This window comes from Cricetulus griseus, chromosome 9 (genome assembly GCF_003668045.3).
Source record: "Cricetulus griseus strain 17A/GY chromosome 9, alternate assembly CriGri-PICRH-1.0, whole genome shotgun sequence".
Taxonomy (NCBI): domain Eukaryota; kingdom Metazoa; phylum Chordata; class Mammalia; order Rodentia; family Cricetidae; genus Cricetulus; species Cricetulus griseus.
In genome coordinates, this window is record NC_048602.1 from 21,159,811 (window position 1) to 21,182,620 (window position 22,810).

Consider the following 22,810-nt stretch of genomic DNA (forward strand, 5'->3'; position numbering starts at 1 on the left):
TCTCCCCCTGCAAGAAAGACCTGCTGTCTTGTCTTTATTTAAATCCTCAAGTCCCTCACCCTATACTGTGGAAGTGTTGTAGTGCAGGCGCTACAGATGGCTGGGCAGGGAAATATTGACCCCCCTTCATATATATGCAAAGATTCTGGGTTACTGCTTGAATTGCCTCTGGAAACTGGACAAATATTTGTGGATCTCCAGAAGCAGAGGCAAGCAGAACTCTGAGGTGGAGGACAGCCTTGTCTAAAGAGCAAGTTCAAGGTCAGCCAAGGCTACAGAAACACCTTGTCTCTAATATAATATCCCCACCTGATCCAAATAAGCGTCCTCTGCCCTTATTTTAATCTGTAGTTTCACACTTTGGCCAATAGGTGGGAGTCTTGTTACAATGGCTGACTGAGTTCCAGGGCAGCCTTGACTGTTAAACAGAGAAAAGCAAAAGTCACACATAAAGTAATGTCTCTCCAGTGCTGGATCACAGCTGTCCGAGGGAATAAAAGTCCTGGTGGCCTCCATTCTCATGCCGCAGCCCAGCTCAGCACCCGATATCCAAGTACGGTTTTGTGAGTCTAAGCGCTGCCAGCCTCCTGTGGGTCATTTTGTTCAGGTCCATTCCAAACAGCCTGTGGACAAACATGGGACCGTTACTATAGTGACTACAAAGACAGCATCATGGTACCCTGCATTTTAGCCTTTCTTTCTTCAAGATTTATTTATTATGTATACAGTGTTCTGCCTACGTGCCAGAAGAGCGCGCCAGATCTCATAACGGATGGTTGTGAGCCACCATGTGGTTGCTGGGAATTGAACTCGGGACCCCTGGAAGAGCAGTCAGTGCTCTTAACCTCTGAGCCATCTCTCCAGCCCCATAGCCTGTTTTTCAAATATTGTTTTCATTAGTTCTGTACGGAGTGCTTCCTGCTTTTGCACAGGGCCAGAGCTCAGTTCCACATACAACCATTTTTAACTCCAGCTCCAAGGGATCTGCTGTCCTTTTCTGGCCAACCTGAATGCATGTGGACACACACACACACACACACACACACACACACACACACACAAAATTAACCATCAAAATTTCTCTTGTTTGGATTTTTTTTTTTTCCAACAGGGTTTGTCTGTGTAACCTTGGCTGTGTTGGAACTCAATCTGTAGACCAGGCTTGCATTGAACTCGCAGAGATCTGTCTGCCTCTGTCTCCCAAGTCCTGGGATTACAAGGTTGCATCACCACAGCCCAGTCTGCTGCCAGTGTTCTTAAGCACTGAGCTATCACTCTAGTCACAGCAATACAAATCTCAAGGGCATGGACAATGGAGATGATCAAAGAGAAAGGCTTTTTCTGCTATGTTTGGTACCCAGAGAGCAGTGATCTCAAGGTGGCCTCAGACTTGTAGAAGTACTGTGTGTCAGAGCTCAGAACTGTCCTTAGTCTTCCAAGGTTAAAGTTATAAGGTCTAAGGCATGGCTACTGTAGGATGTTTGAATCTCAGTCTTGGCTGTCTTATCTAAATAACTACAGACTTGGTCTGAGGTGTGGTTACTCTTGACCCTCAAGGCCCATAAGGAGAAGTTGAGTCTCAGGCGTGGTTATCAAATGTTTGGTGGGTTAAGGTAGAAAGTGTGTTTGTTCCTTCTACGCAATAAAGAAGTCTTTTGCCATGTTCCCCTTTTGGTTGGGGTACTTAAGCTTGTTGAAGAATAAACTTGGGGAGTCCAGGATTCACGCATTGGATTGCCCTCTTGACTCTATCCTGTGTCTCTTTTTCTTAAGGGTCTTTACCTGCCATTTCTCAATCCACACCCCCCTTCCCCCCAGGTACGAACTTGGCAAGTTGGCTGGATCCCACTGAAGCCTAACGTGGATTGATTATGACAACTGTGCAATTCAGAAACACAAGTAAATGCCAAAGTTTAAACACTAATTTGCAGAGTTGGAATTTACAGCCCTGGGTGTACTAGGCAGGCAGACACTTTACTGCTGAGTCACCCTCCTAGCTCATATTTTCAGGTAGGGCCTCACTAAGTTGTCCAGGCTGGCCTTGAACCTGGGATTCTCTTGCCTCAGCCTCCTGTGAAGCTGGGATCCAGCTAGGGGGTTTTTGTGTGTGTGCTTTTGCTCTTACTACTGTTCGCCATGGTGTGCTTTGGAGTCCAGAGATCAACCTGTATATCTTTTCCTTTCCACCCTCGAGGGTCCTGATGGCGAAGCCTGTCATTGAGCTTGGCAGTAGATGCTTTAACCTGCTGAGCCAGCTCACCAGCCCTCGAGTTTTGTTTTAGGATGAGTATTTTGCACACATGCATGACTGAACCTCATATTGCAGTGCCAGTGGAGGTCACCAGGGGTGACTGGATCCGGAAATGGGGTTGGATCCCCAGGAACAGGTTGTGAGCTACAGAATGGGATCTGGAAACTGGGACCTCTGTAAGAGCAACAAGTGCTCTAACCACAGAGCCCCATCTCCAGGCTCCTTACTCCCAGTGTTCAGTTTGCTTGTTGGAGGCAAGGCTCTGCTGCCTTGGCTGGCGTGGAATTCTTAGAGATCTACCTGCCTCTGCCTTCCATGTGCTGGGATCAAACATGTTCCCAACCACTCCGGGCTCCTTACTCCCAATCTTGAATGTCTTTAGATATTAATAAATAAAAACCACAGGACACTCCCAGTTGTATTCTCCTTTACAGATGCAGATAGCATGGTGTGGAAAGCATGCTCAGTGGGTAAATAAACAGACTCAGAACTCCCAGATGCCAGCTGAGACTTGTTTCATTTAAAAGAACAAGAGAGAGGGCTCCGGGGTTGGAACGCTGGCTGCTCTTCCAGACGCCCTGAGTTCAATTCCCAGCCACCACAGAGTGCCTCACAACCATCTATAAAAATATTTGGTGCCCTCCTCTGATGTGCAGACAGACATGCAGGCAGAATACTGTGTATATAATAAATAAATATTTATAAAAATAAAATAGCCGAGCAGTGGTGGCCCACGCCTTTTTAATCCCAGCACTTGGGAGGTAGAGGCAGGTAGATAGCTGTGAGTTGGAGACCAGCCTGGTCTACAAGAGCTAGTTTCAGGACAGCCTCCAAAGTCACAGAGAAACCCTGCCTCAAGAGAAAAAAAAAAAAAAAAAGCAAAAGAACAGGAAGTAAAGTCAAATTGTCCCTGCTTACAATGCCAGCATTCAGGAAGCTGGGGCAGGAGGATGGAGAGTTTGAATTACCTGAGGAGTCTAATCCCCAGCTAGCCTCCTGCAGAAGTACTGGTCTCAAATATTACAAGCAATTGTGTGAGTGAAGGAGTTCACCTTTTATTTACACGCTTTATATTATTTTATTATTTACATATGTGCGTGTCTGTGGCTGTGATGTGGAGTCATGACCATGAAGGTCAGGAAAGGGAGTTGGATCCCCGGAAGCTAGAATTACAGGTGAATGTAGCCACCTGGCATTGGTGCTGAGAATTGAACTCAGGTCCTCTGTAAGATCACCAAGTGCTTTTAACTGTTGATCTGTCTCTGCAGCATCATTTATCCAATGTTTAAAGCGTCTCAATCATTTAGAATCCCTACCCCCAAATCTGAGGCCAGCATTCCCGAACCCCCTGTTCTCCCCAAGAAATCGGGGTCCATCTCTCACCACAGGACTCGAAGTTTGCAGCTTGGATGTCTCAGCCTCCTGCACAGCATCCTGACACCTGTGTCCCCCAGAGCGTTGTTGGTCACATAAAGCTCAGTCAGGCTCTGGTTGGTTCCCAGGATGGAAGAAAGGTCCTCACCTGCTTTGGATGTGAGGCCACAGCTGTCCAGCCTGCAGGGGACAAGCTGAGGTGGGTGAGGTGGTCTTTTCAGGGAGTTGAGGTGACAATTTTACAGATGGCAGGGTTTAAAGGAAACCGTCATGAGCCCATCCATTGGTTGCTGGACACCTTCCTTAGTGAGTGTTGTAGCCCTCAGCAAATAGAATCCCTGTCATGTTCACGCAGGTAACCCTAATTAGCTTCACCTGTGGCCAGAGGCAGCTGGATCTCTGAGTTCAAGGCTTCCCTAGTCTACAGCGCTGAGTTCTAAGGCAGCCCAGGCTACACAGAGTAAGTAAAACATTTGGGGGGCGGGGACTTGGGGACAGAAAAATAATATAAGTTATAATAAAGTGAGTTATTATAGACTGGATCTCCTTTGTGGTTTGAAGGCAAGGATCAATGATTTCCTTCTGTGGTTAAATTGTTCATCATTTCGTCTGGAAGAGTGGAGTTAGGGATGGCCCCTGACCTCAGAGCTTCTCTGTCCCCAGAGAACAAATCTCTAAACAGCCAGTCCAATGCCTGCAGCTTGGTAAGGTTGTGGGTTTGGAAGGACAGACATGGTGGCTCACACTGTAATCCCAGCAGAGGGAGGCTGATTTTTTGAGTTCAAGGTCAGCCTGGGCTACAGAGTGAGTTCCAGGACAGCCAGGGCTACACTGACAGATCATAGAGGCCCCAAATCCCAAAAGCAAGAGCTGAAGATGGCTCAGTGGTTAAGCCTGCTCTTCTAGAGGAGCCAAGTTTGGTTTCCAAGTTTGGTTTAGTTGGTTCAGAACATCCTGTAACTGATAACTCCCGGGCATCTGATGCCATCTTCTGGCCTCTGGACACTGCAAGCCCAGATGCACATAACACAAAGAAACTGGCCAAGTGAAGCCACGCCCGAAGTCTGATCCTTTTAATTACACAAATTAATAACTGCAGTTTCCCCCAAGCAGTTTCTAAACACTCCCCAAGGTTTGTCGTGTGTGTGTGTGTGTGTGTGTGTGTGTGTGTGTGTGTGTGTGTGTGTGTCTGTGTGTGTCTGTGTGTGTCTGTGTGTGTGTGTGTCTGTGTCTGTGTGTCTGTGTCTGTGTCTGTGTGTCTGTGTCTGTGTCTGTTTATGTCTAATTGGGGGCTGCTTTTTGGAGGATGAGGGATTCTTTTCTATCTCCACTTATGTGGGGAGTTATGGCAGCAAGTGGTTAACATGGTGACTGGAACAGGAACCTGAGATACCACATTTTCTATTTGTGGTTTTTTGAGACAGGGTTTCTCTTTGTAACTTTTGGTGCCTGACCTGAAGCCTGCTGTGTAGACCAGGCTGGCATGGAACTCACAGAGATCCTCCTGCCTCTGCCCCTTGAGTGCTGGGATTAAAGGATCCAGCCATCACTCCCTGGCTCAGTTATTTTTATGTGTTTCCTACTTTTACAATGAAAATAGCCATCATTGTTTTCCGTTCTGTTTTTTGATGTAGCATTTCCTATATCCCACTTGGCCTGATAGTACCTATGAAGCTACGGCTGGCCTTAAAATTTCTACTTAAGCAGCCAGTGTGCAGTGGTGCATGACCCCGTTAGCATCCCCACGTTAGCATCCTGTCGCCCTCCTCCTAAGGAAAACACTCACCACAGCTTCTGGAGTCTGCAGGCCGGGTGCCTCAGGCCTTCCCCCAGCAGCCACAGGCCCCTGTCTCCCAAGTCGTTGAAGCTCAGGTCCAGTTCTCGGAGGCAAGAGTTGACTTGGAGCACACGGGCAATCCCTGCACATGCGTCTGAGCCCAGCCGGCAAATGCCCAACCTAGAGGAAGGGATGGCCAAGGTGAGTTTGTTCCATGCCTTTTGGTCACCGCAAATGTGCTTAAATGCCAAATTCGTATGCTGGGGGCAGATATGGCTTTGCCCACCTTTGAGCTACAAAAGGGGAGAAAGCAAAGAGGAAGACAGAAGACAAGGACCAGGAAGCTGACAATTGGCTGTAACTCCAGTCCTAGGCAATCTAAATTTGTCTTCTGGACTATGCGGGTACCAAGCATTCACTTGGTCAAAAGCATACATGGAGGCAGACAAGCCACATATGTATAATTTTGTAATTAAAAAAAAAAAAAAAACAGGGATGGGGCTGTGGTGGTGCACACCTTTAACCCCAGTGCTCAGGAGGCAGAGGCAGAGAGATCTCTGAGTTCAAGGCCAGCCTGGTCTACAGTGCAAGTTCCAGGACATCCAGGGCTGTTATACAGAGAAACCTTGATGGTTAATTGTTGCAGGAGCCCATTGTGGGTAGTATATCCCTGGGTCAGTAGGGCTGGGCTTTATAACAGCAGCTTGCAGAGCAAGCCACAGGGAAGCAGCCAGTAAGCAGCAAATTTCTGTGTTTTTTTTTTTTTGTTTGTTTGTTTGTTTTGTTTTTTTTTCTGCTTCAGGGTTCTCCCTTGGTTTCCCTCAGTGAAGAAGTGTAATCTGTAGGGTAAAATAAACTCTTACTTTCTGAAATCACCTTTGGCCATGCTTTTTATCACAGTAACAGAAAGCCAACTGAACTTTGGTCAGTGGTATTTGTTCTGAGTCCTGAAAGATGAAACAATCTCCCCCGGAAATTAATTGTGTGTGTGTGTGTGTGTGTGTGTGTATGTGTGTGTATGTATATATGTATACAGCATTCTGCTGGCATGTTTGCCTACAGGCCAGAAGAGGGCACCAGACCTCATTATAGATGGTTGTGAGCCAGCCTGTGGTCACTGGGAATTGAACTCAGGACCTCTGGAAAAGCAGCCAGTGCTCTTAACCACTGAGCCATCTCTCCAGCGCCTCCCCTGGAAACTAAATGTACAGCAGAACAGAAGAGCCGTTTCAGTGGTGTCAGTGAAAGTGTAAAGGCCCTGTGGCAGGAAAACTTGACAGTAAGATTCTGTAGCTAGAGCTGGTGAGGGATTGTGAGGGCCCACGTCCTCCATGGATAGAGAAGACAGGTCAAACATGCTGAATCGGGAACTCCACTCACCGGAGCGTCTGCAGTTTGCAGTCTGGGTGCCTGAGGCCCTCACACAGCAGAAGTACCCCGGGGTCCCCAAGGTCGTTCAGGCCCAGGTCCAGCTCAGTCAGGGTCTGGTTCAGGCTGAGGCTGGAGGCCAGATCTTCACAGGCAGCCTGGCTGAGGTGGCAGATTTTCAGCCTGTGTAAAAGCCAGCCGGTAAGCATGATGGGGGGATTTCCTGGGGACATGGAATCTATCCTCTGCCCCTGTATTCAGAGTTCAGTGTTCTCAGGAAGCTGTGTGGCACACACCTGTGACACCCACCAGCACATGGTAGACAGGGACAGCAGGATGCTCCATTACAGTTGCCTGGGTGTATAGTGAGGCTCTGGCTCAAAAAGCCAGGGCCTGTGGGTGTAGCTCAGTAGTAGGGCTCTTGCCTGGTGTGTGCAAGGTCCTGGGTTTGATTCCCGGCACCCACCCCCCCCCAAAAGAAAGCAAGTAGAACACAAAAGCAACAAAAAACTGTTCAAGGCCTGGCAATGGTGGCACACACCTGTGATCCCAGCACTCAGGAGGCAGAGGCAAGCAGATCTCTGTGCGTTCAAGGCCATCCTGTTATACAGAGTGAATTCCAGAACATCCAGGACTACACAGAGAAACCCTATCTAAAAAACAAACAAATGAACAAACAAAAAAGACCTGTCCAAGATGCCAGTGTGATATTACACGTATTTGATTACATACATATATACAGGATTTTCAAATTGCACTTAAAAATTATTTTGTGTGAGTTGGGCATGGTGTTGCACGCCTTTAATCCTGGCACTGAGGAGGCAGAGACAGAAGGGTCTCTGTGAGTTGGAGGCCAGCCTGGTCTACATTAAAAAAAAAATTCCAGTTTAGTCAGAGATATACAATGAGACCCTGTCTCAAAAGATATTTTGTATGCTATACCTGTGCACATGCACAGCAGCAAGTGCTCCCCAGCACGGAGCCATCCCTCCACCCCCTGTGGCATTTTCTTGATGGCTGATTAATGCAGGAACCCATCATGGGCATTGTTGAAGGACAGCTTGGAAGAGTCTCTCCTTTCACAGTGTAGGTCCAGGCACTAAACTCAGGTTGTCAGGGTTGGTGACAGGTGCCTTTACCCGAGGAACCATCTCACCAGCCCCTACAAGTACTTTTTAGTAAGACTTTTTATTGGCTAAAGCAAACAAGACTGGCATATGTCTCAAGCCTTTGGTCCTAGCACCTAGGGTTATATATGTGGAGATCACGTTTTTCCTTCCTGAGTAATGAATGGTTGAACTTCCTCAAGGGGTTGAACTTTGTCATCAGCCTTGATAGACAGTGCCTTTATCTGCTGTGCTGCCACCTTCTCTCTCTCTCTCTCTCTCTCTCTCTCTCTCTCTCTCTCTCTCTCTCTCTGTTTTCTTTGAGACAGGGTTTCTCTGTGGCTCTGGAGGCTGTCCTGGAACTCACTTGGTAGACCAGGCTGGCCTTGAACTCACAGAGATCAGCCAGCCTCTGCCTCTCGAGTGCTGGCATTAAAGGCGTGTGCCACCAACACATGGCCTCTTTTTCTAATTTTTAAAATTATTATTTTATGGGCTTGGAGAGATGGTTCAGCTGTGAAGAGCACCGGCCCCTCTTGCAGAGGACACGGGGTTCAATTCCCAGCACTCACATGGCAGCTCACAGCTGGTGTGGGATATTAGTTGAAGGTGTGTTACATTCTTTTATGCAGTATAACATTTGTTTGATGGTGTAAAGATGTGTTACATTCTTTTATGTTGCATTTGTTTAACTCAGAGAAGCTGTGTTACTTTGCCTGCCTAACACACCTGACTGATCTAATAAAGAGCTGAATTGTCAATAGCTGGGCAGGAGAGAAGGAGAGACAGGGCTGATGATCAGAGAGAATATACAGAAGAGAGGAAAAGGAAAGGAGGAGAAAAGGGGGAGAGAGAACACTAGCCACACAGCCAGCAACGGAGTAAGAAGGAAAGAAAGAGAATAGAGAAAGGTAAAAACCCAGAGGCACAAGGTAGATGGGATGTTTTTTTAAAAAAGATTTATTTATTCTGTGTATAGCATTCTCCCTGCATATGTGCCTGCCCTGCATACTAGGAGAGGGCACTGGAACACATTACAGATGGTTGTGAGACACCATGTGGTTGCTGGGAATTGAACTCAAGGTCTCTGAAGAACAGCCAGTGCTCTTAACCTCTGAGCCATCATTGCTCCAGTCCCTCTAGGCGGAATAACTATGCAGAACCATCTGCAACTCCAGTTCCAAGGGACCCAGCACCCTCACACAGACATACATTCAGGCAAAACACCAATGCTCATGAAATAAAAAATACATAACATTTTAGCTGGACGGTGGTGGCGCACGCCTTTAAACCCAGCAATTGGGAGGCAGAGGCAGGCGGATCTCCTCAAGTTCTAGACCAGGCTGGTCTACAGAAGTAGACAGCTGCAGGGCTACAGTACAGGGCTACACAGAGAAATCCTGTTGGGGACCTCTTTGGGGTCTGCTGTTCTTCTCGTAACTAAGGGTGACCCACAGTGCTCTTAGTGTCCACTGTCTGTCGAGTGACTAGGTGTTTACTTCCTAGTTCCCTCCTTCCAACTAGGCCTGTATGCAACAATACAAATTATCTGCCCATTGCATGGGGCGGGGGGCGCTTGGGGGCATGGACCTTGATCTGAGTACATTTCCACTGTGGCTGCTGTTGGTATATAAACCTACTCCCCTTTGAAATAAACGGCATTCTCCTTGCAAGAGTGACTGGCTGTTTTGTCTTTATTTAATCCTGAGATTTCCTCCTCCAAACCCCTGAGAAGGTTGTAGCCCTGGCCATTACAACAAAATCCTGTCTCGAAAAAACAAAACCCCACCCAAACAAAAATACAGAACATTTCACAAATTATCTTATTTTGTATTTATGAGTGATTTGCCTTCATGTATGCTGTGTACTGCATGAGTGTCTGGTGTCTGTGGTAACCAAGAGAGTATTGGATCCCCTGTGACTTTACAGGCAGTTGTGACTGTCTTATGGGTGCTGGGAAGCGAACCAAGATCCTTTTGTAAGAACAAGTCCTCCTAACCGCCAAGCCATCTCTCTAGTTCCCTTTGATTTCACCTTTGAGTAAGATGCCAAGAGCAGGCAGTGGTGGTGCACACCTTTAATCCCAGCACTCAGGAGGCAGAGACAGGCAGATCTCTGAGTTTGAGGACAGCCTGGTCTATAGAGTGAGTTTCAGGACAGCCAGGTGGTTACACAGAAAAAAACCCTGTCTCAAAAAAACAAAAAGGTGCTAAGATCCTGAAAACACCCTACTGTCGATGCTCTTATCTCAGCCTTCCAAATTCAGAGGCTTTTCTCTACTTTAATTCCACAAGGAGCTGACTGACCTACTGTCTGAGTCAGCTCCTGAAGAACTCACCATAAGGTTCGCAGCTTGCAGGCTGGGTGCCTCAGCCCTTGACACAACAGCTTCAGTCCCAAATCCTTCAGGGGGTTTCCGGTCAGGTCCAGCTCCACCAGATGTGAGTTTTTACAGAGAACAGAGGCGATCTCTCTGCCAGCTGCAGCCTCCAACTGACACTTCCTCAGCCTGGGAGACAAAGAAGAAGCTGCCGGGTCCTGACCTACATGCCCTGTCCTGTTTAGTCACCTAACTCGAACCTGGTAGTCTTTTTCTCTTTCCTGTGTAGTTAGGTTTTGTTTGTTTTGTTTATTGAGACAGGATCTAAGGAGACCAGGCCGGTGTGGAACTCACAGAGGTCCATCTACCTCTGCCTCCCAAGTTCTGGGATTAGAGGTGTGCACAACACCTGGCTTCAAATGACTTTGAGTTCAGGAAGTTCTTTTTGTTTTTTTTGTTGTTTTTTGGTTTTTCGAGACAGAGTTTCTCTGTGTAGCTTTGGAGCCTATCCTGGCACTCGCTCTGGAGACCAGGCTGGCTCACGGGGAGCCGCCTGCCTCTGCCTCCCAAGTGCTGGGATTACAGGTGTGCACCACCAACACCCCGCTCAAATGACTTTGAAAAAAATCTATTGGGGCTGGCTGTGATCATGCACCCCTTTAATCTCAGCACAGGGAAGGCAGAGGCACACAGATCTCTGTGAGTTAGAGACCAGCCTGGTCTATAAAGCAAGTTCCAGGTTAACAAATGACATTAATACAGTAATACCTCAAAAGACCAAAACCCCAACCCAGGGCGGTGGTGTCCTACACCTGTAATCCCATCACTCAGGAGGCAGAGGCAGGAGGATCTCTGGGAGTTGGAGGCTAGACTGGTTTACAAAGTGAGTTCCAGGATAGCCAGAGCTGTTACACTGAGAAACCTTATCTTGAAAAAGCCAATAAATAAATTAATAAAATTAAAAATAAAAAGATCAAGACCCAAGATAAACAAATACAAATAGAATCTACATTTTTCAGTGAAGCTTTTGGAGATAGTAGCAAAGGGGGGGGGGCGGGAGGTTGGGGGCTGGGTTTGATCTCTGCAAGTGATATACACACAGAAATAGATGGAAGGCTACTACCAACATACATACAGATAAAAGGATGAGTTCAAGGCCAGCCTATTCTACATAGCAAGATTGAGGTCAGCCGGGCCACATGAGACCCTGTCTTAATAAACTGAGGCTGGGCGGTGGCGCTCGCCTTTAGTCCCAGCACTCGGGAGCCTGAGCCAGGAGGATCTCTGGTCAGCCTGGTCTACAAGAGCTAGTTCCAGGATAGGCTCCAAAACCACAGAGAAACCCTGCCTCGACTCCCACCCCACCCCACCCCCCAAAAAAGAAAAAAACAGAGAGCAGGGGTGAGGTGAGGGAATCGGACACTGAATTCCAGGAATAGGCTCGATTAATACGCTAAGAGGATTTAAAGAGGAGGGGTGGGGGAAAAAAAAAGGCGGAGCAGGAGGCGGGGAAGAGCGCGCATGCCTAGCGTAGAGCCACTCACTGGATCATCTGCAGCCTACACCTGGGGTGCCGCAGCCCCTCGCAAAGCAGCTCCAGGCCTAAAAGCCCAATGCTGTTGCCGCTGAGGTCCAGCCTGATTAAATTCCTGTTGGCGATGAGAGCCTCCGCAAGATCCCGGCAGGCCGATCCAGAGACCTGACACCGCTTCAGCCTGAGAGGAGGAGGAGGAGGAAGCAAGACTTTGATTTGGTAGCTGTTCTGGAATTCTCTGCCTTGAGTTTAGGTCTCTGCCCCACGCCCTGTCTCTGCCTCTCGATTTTTGCTTTTGTTTTTGTTTTTTTTTTTTTGAGACAAGGTTTCTCTGTGTAGCACGGGCTGGCTTGGAACTGCTTGTAGATCAGGCCGACCTTGAACTCAGAGATCCACCTGCCTCTGCTTCCCTTTGATCTAATAGGAAATAAAGGAGAAGTTCGCAGCTCAGTGGCAGAGCCCTTGAGTTGCTCGTTTCTGGTCCTGGGCTTCTATCCTCAAGACAAAGGGGGAAAAAATCGGGCTGGAGAGATGGCTCAGAGGTTAAGAGCACAGAGGTAAAAAAAAAAAAAAAAAAAAAAAAAAAAAAAAAAAGAGCACAGAGGTCCTGCGTTCAATTCCCAGCAACCACAATCGGTTAATGAGATCTGTTGCCCTCCTCTGGCCTGTAGGGACACATGCAGACAGAACACTATATACATATATAAATAAATACACCTAGGAAGGAAGAGAGGAAGAAAGAGAGAAAGAAAGAATGGAGATGATGGCAGTTAAGGCTTGGGTGGTAATGGTGTAATACAGTTTTTGTTGTTGTTGCTCCAGGAGGGCCAAGGCTACAGTGAGATTTTGTGTTGAAAAACAACAACAACAACAACAAAATCATAAAAATGTTATGGGAGCTGGATAGAGGGTGCAGATGGTAAAGTGAAGACCTGGGATCTATCCCCAGCACCCAAGAAAAACCTGGATGTGGCTCAGTGGTAGAGCCCCTGCCTAGAATCCCCCAGTGAGGGGCTGGGGGCGTGGCTCAGTGGTAGAGCCCCTGCCTAGAATCCCCCAGTGAGGGGCTGGGGGCGTGGCTCAGTGGTAGAGCCCCTGCCTAGAATCCCCCAGTGAGGGGCTGGGGGTGTGGCTCAGTGGTAGAGCCCCTGCCTAGAATCCCCCAGTGAGGGGCTGGGGGTGTAGCACAGTGGTAGAGCCCCTGCCTAGAATCCCCCAGTGAGGGGCTGGGGTGTGGCTCAGTGGTAAAGCCCCTGCCTAGCGCATAGGAGGCACAGGCAAAGGCAAGTGGATTCCAGCAGAGCGCTCCCAGTTCAGTTTAAGAGCTTGTTCAAAATATAAGGTTGTGGGACTGGAGAGAAGGCTCGGTGGTTTCCAGCATGTATTGCTCTTGCAGAGGAACCAAGTTCCATTTCCAGCACCCATGTCAGGCAGCTCACAACTGCCTGTAACTTTAGTTCCAGGCAATCTCATACCCCTCTGTCCTCCTCATATGCAGACATAGACATAGAACAAAAACAATAACAAATTTTTTAAAAGACTGTATGTCAGGCAGTGATGGCACATATCTTTAATACCAGTATTCCGGAGGCAGAGGCAGGCGGATCTCCGAGTTCAAAGCCAGCCTGGTCTCCAAATGACTTGTAGGACAACCTAGACAGAGAAACCCTGTCTTGAATAAGAAAAACGAAAGCGCTGTCCTGGTGATGGCTCGGCAGGTGAAAGCTATGCAACCCTGACAATGCAGAATTTGACCACGAGACCCCTCTTACAAGTGGAAGAGGCTCCCCCAGTGTTACATACTGCCACAGGAGCCAGGGCAAACAGATCCACCACCCTGCGTGTCCTGGGAGAGGGTGGTGGGGACCTCGAGAGGCTCATGTGGCTGCTGGGACTCACCTCAGGTTCTGAAGCTGGCAGCTGGCGTGTCTGAGGCCTTGGCAGAGCAGCCGCATGCCCCGGCTGCCCAAGGCGCTGCGGTACAAGGCCAGCTCGATCAGGTTTGGATTGGTGCAGACGGCTGCTGAGAGGTGTGCGCTGTAGACATCAGGAAGCGTGTTCCCCTCCCGCCTGTAGAGACGCGTGTGTAGTGTTTAGTCGTCCACAGAATCATTATGCTGGACACAATGAATTCATTTAACAGCTCAGGAAACACCTTGACCTTTTATAGAGTATTTCTGTCCTCTGTCATTTTCAAGTTCATCTCAAACCCCGACAGTCTTAGATAATTCCTCTCTCTGTGTGTGTGTGTGGTGTGTGCGTGCGTGTGTGTGTGTGTGCGCGCGTGCGTGCGTGTGTGTGTGTGTGTGTGTGTGTGTGTGTGTGTGTGTGTGGTGTGTGTGTGTACGCGTGCGAGGCGGGGAGTGTGGCTGTCGGGTCTCATGTAGCCCAGGCTGGTCCTGGATTTGTTGTGTACCTGAGGATGACCTTGAACTCCTAATCCTCTGTCCTTCACCTCCCAGTTGCTGGATTACAGCCGTGTAAGTTATCATGCTTGACTTCGGAGAGACAGTTCTTTTATTTTATTTATCTATTATGTCTTCCTTCCTCCCTCCCTTCCTAACGTTCTGTTTTTGTTTGTTTTTGGTTTTTTCAAGACAGGGTTTCTCTATATGGCATTGGAGCCTGTCCTGGAACTCCTCTGTAGACCAGGCTGGCCTCAAACTCACAGAGAAAGATCCCTCTGCCTCTGCCTCCTGAGTGCTGGGATTAAAGGCGTGTGTTGCCACCACTGCCTGCTGAAAGCTTTTTAATAACGGATTCTCCCTATCATGATCCCCCGTTTAGTATCAGCGAATATGTTTAAGCGCAGGTCCCAGCTCTTGCACTATAGGGACCACCCCGCATGTTTGGGGATCCCCCTTGTATGGACCCACTGAGTATTTAGGGACCAACTTATGTTTGGTCTGTCTACATGGGCCGAGTCGAAGCATCTCCCACCTCTTGCCACTAGGTGTCAGTAGCATCACCCGGCTTCCCCGTGTGACAGCCAAAGCATTTCCTCAGATTTCCTGGATGTTGTCTGAGGCCTGGGTGGAGACAACAAAATCCTTGACTGGTGGCCATGTGACTCACACTTGTAATCCCAGCACCAGGGAGGCGGAGGGTGAGGCAGGAGGACAACAGGGTGAGACCCTGTCAAAACTAGCTGGGCATTGCGGTGCATGCCTGAAAATCCGGCACTCGGGAGGAGGAGGCTGGAGGATCAGGGTTCAGTATCTTTTTCTGCTACACATAGAGTTGGAGACAAACTTGGGCTACATGGCTCTGTCTCATGAAAAACACACAGCCTAGAGAAACGATGGGCCCAGATCTAGAGCGTGGAGTCACTTAGGCACAAGCTCAGTTTATGAGTATACAATAGTACCCACGATTCATGGCTTACTGGATGAGTGGCAAGACCTGGTGTGCCCCATGGGGAAGAGATTCCATTAAGATGACAGACCGGGGGCTGGAGAGATGGCTCAGAGGTTAAGAGCACCGACTGCTCTTCCAAAGGTCCTGAGTTCAATTCCCAGCAACCACATGGTGGCTCACAACCATCCGTTATGAGATCTGGTGCCCTCTTCTGGTGTGCAGATATACATGGAAGCAGAATGTTGTATACATAAGAAAGAAAGGAAGGAAGAAAGAAAGAAAGAAAGAAAGTCAATTGTCTTTGCCTCCAAAATAAATTAAAAAAAAAAAAAAGATGACAGACTGAAGCCGGCGGGAGGCAGAGGCAGAGGCAGATGGATCTCTGTGAGTTCGAGACCAGCCTGGTCTGCAGGAGCCAGTGCGAAGATAGGCTCCAAAGCCACAGAGAAACCCTGTCTCAAAAAACAAACAAACAAAAACAAACAAAAATGACAGACTGACTGGATCCCCCTCTGCCTTCCCCTTTGGGAGCTTAAGTGGGTCACAAGCCCATATTAGAAGACTAAGTCACAAAGAAATGCAATCAGGAAACAGCTCAGGGCTTGTGGTGCTACACGACACAAACACTACATCATGCCCCTTGAAGAATGAAAACTGCTAACTCCAGCATTGCTTACGGGTTTGTTTCTTGGGACTCAATGTCTGACACCTCCTGACCATGAAGGAAGAAGTGTAAGAGGGCGCCTGGTGTGGTTACTGAACCTTAGAGAACAGTAGGCATTCAGATTCATGCTCAGCTTACTGCTTTTTGCTTCAAGAAAAATACTGTAATGACATTGATGTCTGCCTTCCTGCCAGAATGCATTAAGTCTGCTTTCAATATTGCTTGTGGTTAAAGCATGATGCAATTATAAAGACTACAATAAGGTGTAGTCTATTTTCAACAAACAGGCAGCCATCCTTATTCGTCCTCAGATGGTGCCAGTCTTCTTCCCTGGCCAGCTCCACACATCCTCTGTGGGTCCTGAAACCCACTGGAGCTGGACTCTGGCATGTGCACACACGCTTGCACACACATACACATGCACACACACATGCGCGAGCACACACACAGCCACAGGACACACTGAGAGACAGAGAGACATAGACACACTAATACACACACACACACACACACACACACACACACACACACACACACACACACAGACAGACATACAGACACACATACAAAGAGAGACACACACAGATACTGAAAATGAATAAAATAAAACTAAAGGTTAGTAGGATGGCACAGCGGGTAAAGGTACTTGCTACCAAGCCTCAAGACCTGAGGTCAATCCCTGAGACCCACACGGTTGAAGGAGAGAAGTGAGCTCCCATAAGTTGTCCTCTAGTCTGAACTCACGTGCCATGACATTGCACCTACACACATGTACACACACACAGGAGGCAGAGGCAGGTGAACCTGGTTTACAGAGTGAGTTTCAGGACAGCCAAGGCTACACAGAAAAACCTTGTCTCAAAAAAATAAATAAATTATTTTATAAAAGATAAATATTTTATTTTTTATTTTATTTATTATTATTATTATTATTATTATTACTATTTTGGTTTTTCGAAACAGGGTTTCTCTGTGTAGCTTTGGAACCTATCCCGGCCCTCGCTCTGGAGACCAGGCTGGCCTCCAACTCACAGAGATCCGCATGTCTCTGCCTCCCGAGTGCTGGGATTAAAGGCGTGGGTGCCACCAACGCCCGGCTCTTTTATTTATTTTTACTTTTTGTGTATTGGTGTTCTGCCCGCATGTATGTCTGTGTGAGGGTATTTGATCCTGGAGTTAAGACAGTTGTGAGCTGCTATGTGAGTGCTGGGAATTGAACCCAGATCTTAACCACTGAGTCCTGTCTCCAGCCCTCTGAATGACTCATTTGTAGGGAGAGACCCCATACCTGTATCGATGACCACGCCTGGCATGGTCACAGGTACCTAAAAGATAGGATGAAGGGCAAGGAGGAGCCTTGTTCCCCAAGGGCACTTACAAGTGGTCGGATAGAGCCGGGGCTCCGGAAAGTTCTGGGGGGTCACGCTCTGCGCCTGCACCGTAGGCACTCCCGTACAAATGGAGCACCTCCGCACTCCTGCAGTACCTCGCGCAAAAGGAGCACACCAGGTGCTCCATCTTGGTTGCGATGTTGCTGACCACGACCACTTGGAAGTGGCTCAGGGCGCGCTGGATGAAGTCTTCCTCCTGGATCTCATACAAGCAGCCGAGGAGTTCCAGGGAGCCACGCTGCAGCGTGGAGCCTTCACTGCGAGCCTTGTCTCGGATCCACGCTAACACTTCCTCCTTGACCTGAGGTGAGATGGTCCAGCCTAGACTCTTCTCCAGGTAACATCGCATCTCCTCATTGAGGAGGCCGAACAGGAAGCGGACGGTGAGCGCCAAGAAGTTCCTTTCTGAGAAGGCATACTCAGCCAGCGCTCTCCTCACTGTCTCTGTGCCGTGCAGGGCGCAGTCCATGGCTGCGAAGAATTCTTGGAAGCTCAGGTGGATGAAGCTGTAGAATTTCTCACACTTGATGTCCTTCTGGAAGATGTTCACGTTGAGGAAGCTAGAGACGTCTGCTCCATCGAGGCCGTGTTTACCAAGGTCCTGCTCCTCAAATAGGATCTTCTGGTTCCAGAGGCCCTCTGCAGCCAGCGAGACCAGACCTCTCTGGCTGGCTGGGACTTTGAACGTTGGGGTCCCTGGCTTGGGCTGCATCAGACTCAGAAGGTAGAACATGTAAACCGCCGTGGTGGTCTTAGATGTTTGTCTCAGAAGCTCCCCGCTTTCCAGCTGCTGCTTGAGGCAGGTGCAGACCACCCAGGACACCATGGGAACGAAACACATGGTGAAGACAGGCTCGTTGTCCATCATGAAGTCCAACACTTGGTTCGCTTGCCCGGTGTTATGGAAATACCTGTAGAAGTACTCCTTCCTCTCTGCCTCGGAGAAGCCCAGGATCTCCACGTGCCGGGGGTGTTCCAGCAAGCCACGAAGCTTCTCCAGGCCACTGGGCCGTGTGGTGATGAGCAAAGAGAGTTGGGGCAGAAGCGACTTCCGAATCAGGCTGCCGAGGAGGAGTTCTGTGGGGCGCTTCTCCTCCCAGCAGAGGCACCAGGGACCCTGAGCATTGTGGAAAGAAGGACAAAGCTCATCAAACCCATCAATGATGAACAGGAGGCGATTGGGAGCCCGGATGAGGTCCTGGAGGGGTGCGCCAGGCTCCGGCCAGCAGCTGGACATGAGGTCGCGAGCGCTGCACAGGACATGGCTTCTGTTCAACTCCCTGCAGCTGATATAGAAGACATAATCGAACCGGCCTGGGAAGAGCCTCCCGTCGGCCCAGTCCAGCATCACCTTGTGGGCCAGCATGGACTTCCCCATTCCTGCCGCCCCTTGTAACACCACAGTGCCTGGTGGCTCAGGGCGCTCTTCGTCTGGCTCGAAGAGGGTCTCCATTTGGATAGGGCTAGCCTGGTGGCCCCTGGATCTGGCGTATCCCCATCCTGTATCCAAAAGTTTCTGCTGGGCCCAGATAGGGTTTGAGTGTTCCTTTACTAAGAGAGGCCGAGTATAACGGTGGCTCAAGTTGACACATTCTCCTAGTCGCGCATTGCGGTCTTCCATCAGTCGGAATTTCCTGCGGACATAGTCTTTGTAGGTTGCCTGAGGATCTGGTAGAGAGAAAGGGAAGAAGGTCTGTAACACATCCATTAGCACCATTTGGGGAGAGATTTTATTTATTTATGTTTAATTTAGTTTATTTATTTATTTATTTTGAGACAGGGTTTCTCTGTAAAACAGCTCTGGCTATCCTGGAACTCCCTCTGTAGACCAGGTTGGCCTTGAACTCAGAGATCAGTCTGCCGCTGTGTCCCTTGTGCTGGGGTTAAAGGTGTGTGCCACCACCACCCGGCTTAATTTTTGAAATGTATATGGGTGTTTCTTATTTATTTTTTGCTCGTATGTCTGAGCACCTCACAGATGCTTGTACCTTCAGAGGTCAGAAAGCATTGGATCCATTGGTCCTGAGATTGCAGACTGGCCATGTGGGTGCTGAGAATCGAACTCAGGTCCTCTGGAGTGCAGCCAGTGGCACTCGCTCTGGAGACCAGGCTGGCCTCGGACTCACAGAGATCCGCCTGCCTCTGCCTCCCGAGTGCTGGGATTAATGGCGTACGCCACCAATGCCTGGCTATATGTATGCATTTTAATTATATACATATTAATATATATATCATACAGTTTCTGTTTCACCGGCCTTCAGCTGAGCAATTGCTTCTGTGTAGCCAGTACACCCTCAGACGTACAGGGCTCATAGCTCACCTTTCCTCAGCACACTAGGAGAGACATCCAGAAGGCAAGCTGATTGGCTCTCAAGGGAGCACGGGCCGTTATCGGGAGTGACTGGAAGAGACATTTTGGGAGGTCAGTTAGCACTCGGTAGTATAATTTACTCTTTCAAAGCCAGGGCCTTGAGCACGCTGGGCAAGACTTTCCCCCTGAGCTACACCTCCAGGCCTGACACTAGGTGTTATATCCAGTGCCATTGTAGCTCCGGCCCCTCCCAAGCCAGAGTGTCCAGCCCTCACTTCAGTATGCTGCTCTAGAAATAGACAGTCTGATGGTGTCGGGAGAGCAACCTATGAGAAATAAACAGTGTAGTTTCACACACTGAGAGACGAGAGACAGGTCCAAAGTCGAGCAAGGTAAGGAAATAGAATTGTGTCAGTGGTAAGATATTTTGGGCAGTAGCTAGGAAATCATTTTCTTTCTTTCTTCTTTTTTTTTTTTTTTTTTTTTTTTTTTTTTTGAGACAGGGTTTCTCTGTGTAGCTTTGGAGGCTGTCCTGGCACTCGCTCTGGAGACCAGGCTGGCCTCGAACTCACAGAGATCTGCTTGCCTCTGACTCCCAAGTGCTGGGATTAAAGGCGTGTGCCACCAATGCCCGGCCAGAAATCATTTTCATATATATATGAAAATGCTCAATCTCTCTCTCTCTCTCTCTCTCTCTCTCTCTCTCTCTCTCATATATATATATATGAGAGAGAGAGAGAAAGAGAGAATCCCAACACTTAGGAGGTAGAGACAGAAAGTCCAGGATTTCAAGCCATCCTTGGTTATATAGGGCCAACCTGGAGCACGTAAGGAGACCCCGTCTCAAACTTACACACACACACACACACAAAACCTAAATATTCCCCGGGAGTTGGAATTGAACTCAGGTCCTCTGGAAGAGCAGCCAGAGCTCTTAACCTGTGAGCCATCTCTCCAGCCCAAATAAGTAAATCTTTAAAAAAATAAAAAATAAACTCAAAGCAAAGCTCGAGGGCATTCTAACTATATAGCGTGTCGTTGAGATGTATAGAGTTTGTGTTTGTGCCTGGGCAAGTGCTTGAGTGTCTTCCTCACAGGGGGTATGAGTTTTTATTTGTAAGTTCATTACAATAAAGTGATTGTATAATGAAAATATTTTCCCTCTGCAGGGCTGTTAAATACTTGCCAGCCCAGCCCAGTTATTCCACCAGGCTTTACAGACAAGACTTGTGTAGAGCTCACACGCTGGTTCATCCCTGTAAACCTAGCACTCAGAGGACCATGGTGGGAGGTTCCCCATGAGTTCCGGGCTAACCTGGACTACAGAGTGGGACCCTTCCTCAAAGCAAAAGGGGCTGAAGAGATGGCTCAGCAGTTAAGAGTGCTTGCCACTCTTCCAGGGGTTTGGTTTCCCCAACCCTCACTAAATGGCTTACAACTAACTGCCTATAACTCCAGCTCCAGGGGATCCACTCTCTTCTGGCTTCCCCATGAACATATTGACCCCCAATCCCCGTGATCACAGATACACATAACTAAGAAAAATAAGTAAAAAGAAATCTTAGAAAAAAATGGGGTTGGGCAGGAGGGGTGGGGGAGGGGAGGGAGAAGGGATTTGCATTGAAACAAGCTTATTCCTAATTTGAACTAATAAAAAAAAAAGAATTAATAAAAAGAAAAAGAAAAAATGGGGTTCGGCTGGAGAGATGGCTCATTGGTTAAGAGTGCTGGCTGCTCTTCCAAGGACCCTGGTTCAATTCCCAGCACCCACGTGGCAGCTCACAACTGTCTGTAACTCCAGCTCCAGGAAACCAGACAACCTCACAAAGACACATATGCAGGCAAAATACTAATGCACATGCAATAAAAAATAAATAGACCATCTAAAAAATGAGGTCAATACCCAGTGCTGCTAAATAAATAAGCAAATAGGCTGTTATGGTGACTCCTGTAATCCCTGCACTCAGGAAGCTGAGGCAAGGAGATCAACACAGGTTTTGAGGCCATCCTGGACTGCATAGTAAGACTGTACCTCAAGCCGGGCGTTGGTGGCGCACGCCTTTAGCCCCAGTACCCAGGAGGCAGAGGCAGGCAGATCTCTGTGAGTTCGAGACCAGCCTGGTCCACAGAGCGAGTGCCAGGGCAGCCTCCAAAGCCACAGAGAAACCTTGTCTTGAAAATCAAAACAAAACAAGCGAACGGACGGACGAATTCCAGGCTGGACTGTACCTCCCTCTCCTTACCCCTCACCAGGTCTTCTCTCTGTCCTCGCTCCCAGAGGTCCTTCCTGTGGATCCTCTCAAAGGTCCTGAGAGCCAGCAGCCAAGCCTCCCTTGTCCCCATGTGGGCCACCATCAGCTGGGCCATGTCGAGAGGACCGGCCATCTCCATGCGTCCCCAGGGGATCTTGACCTGGACCAGTTCCTCTGCAGTCCCCAGGTATAGTTTGAATTTCTTCAGGTCCCCAGCCTCGAGTTCCTCCAGGTAGGTGGACAGTCGACAGAGGACGTCCCTAGCCGTAGCGGGCAACATGGGGACGCAGTAGTGGGGCCAGGCGCTCTAACGTTTCTCTGAGGGGGCAATGGGCACTATAGCATGCTGCCGCCGCCTCATTGACAGGCAGAAGGGAACAAGGTGGTGTGGGAACGAGATCGAGACAGAAGCAAGATCATTCTTGAATGCCTGCCCCCCTCAGAAACAGTGTCTGCTTTGAAGAAGGGGAAGTCGGTATGAGGTAATCCCAGGAGCCCTTGACTGTAAGCATGATACATGTTGAGCAAGCTTCTGCTCTGTTTTCCTGGCTTCCCTGACAAAACAACCACTCTCTTCTGTCTTTCCTCTTGCGTTCCTCGCTCAGTAAAGACGGGTGAAGACTGGCTTGGCTTCTTCCAGGGATATGTATCAAGAATCTTGCAGCCAGGCTTGGTGGCGCACGCCTTTAATCCCAGCACTCCGGAGTCAGAGGCAGGCGGATGTCTGTGAGTGTGAGGCCAGCCTGGTCTACAAACAAACAAACAAACAAAAAAACAAGAACAAAAGAAACCTTGTCAGCTGGGATGGTATACACTTAGCAGTCTAACCCTATAATTCAAAAATGGGTAAACAAGCCCAAACAAGGGCCCTGAAAATGATCACACATCCTCCAAAAGCTGTTGGTTGCTGCCCAGGGCTTTCTCCTTCCCGTGGTGGTCACACTCACCACTCACCGCTGCCTCCTCCTCCAGAGGCTCAGGGCAGAGCTTGAGAAACTTCCTGTGACTAGTGTGTTCACATTCAGACCACAGGGGTTGTCCGAAAGCTTAGCATCCTCCCTAGCTGCCCCATTGGTTTTGGGAACAAACAGAATACACTCCCACC

At 48.7% G+C, this 22,810-nt stretch overlaps 1 protein-coding gene across 1 annotated transcript; it reads right to left on the reverse strand.

Annotated features, from left to right (window-relative positions):
* Nucleotides 1-535: 535 nt before the first annotated feature.
* Nucleotides 536-21,985, reverse strand: Nlrp12 (NLR family pyrin domain containing 12). The gene is made up of 10 exons (XM_027431021.2): nucleotides 21,697-21,985; nucleotides 19,463-19,543; nucleotides 17,130-18,810; nucleotides 13,630-13,800; nucleotides 11,741-11,911; nucleotides 10,215-10,385; nucleotides 6,783-6,953; nucleotides 5,412-5,582; nucleotides 3,635-3,805; nucleotides 536-623 (listed from the first exon to the last, which is right to left on the reverse strand). Exons 1-10 carry the CDS (start codon nucleotides 21,983-21,985, stop codon nucleotides 536-538), a joined length of 3,165 nt encoding a protein of 1,054 aa, XP_027286822.1.
* Nucleotides 21,986-22,810: the final 825 nt, after the last annotated feature.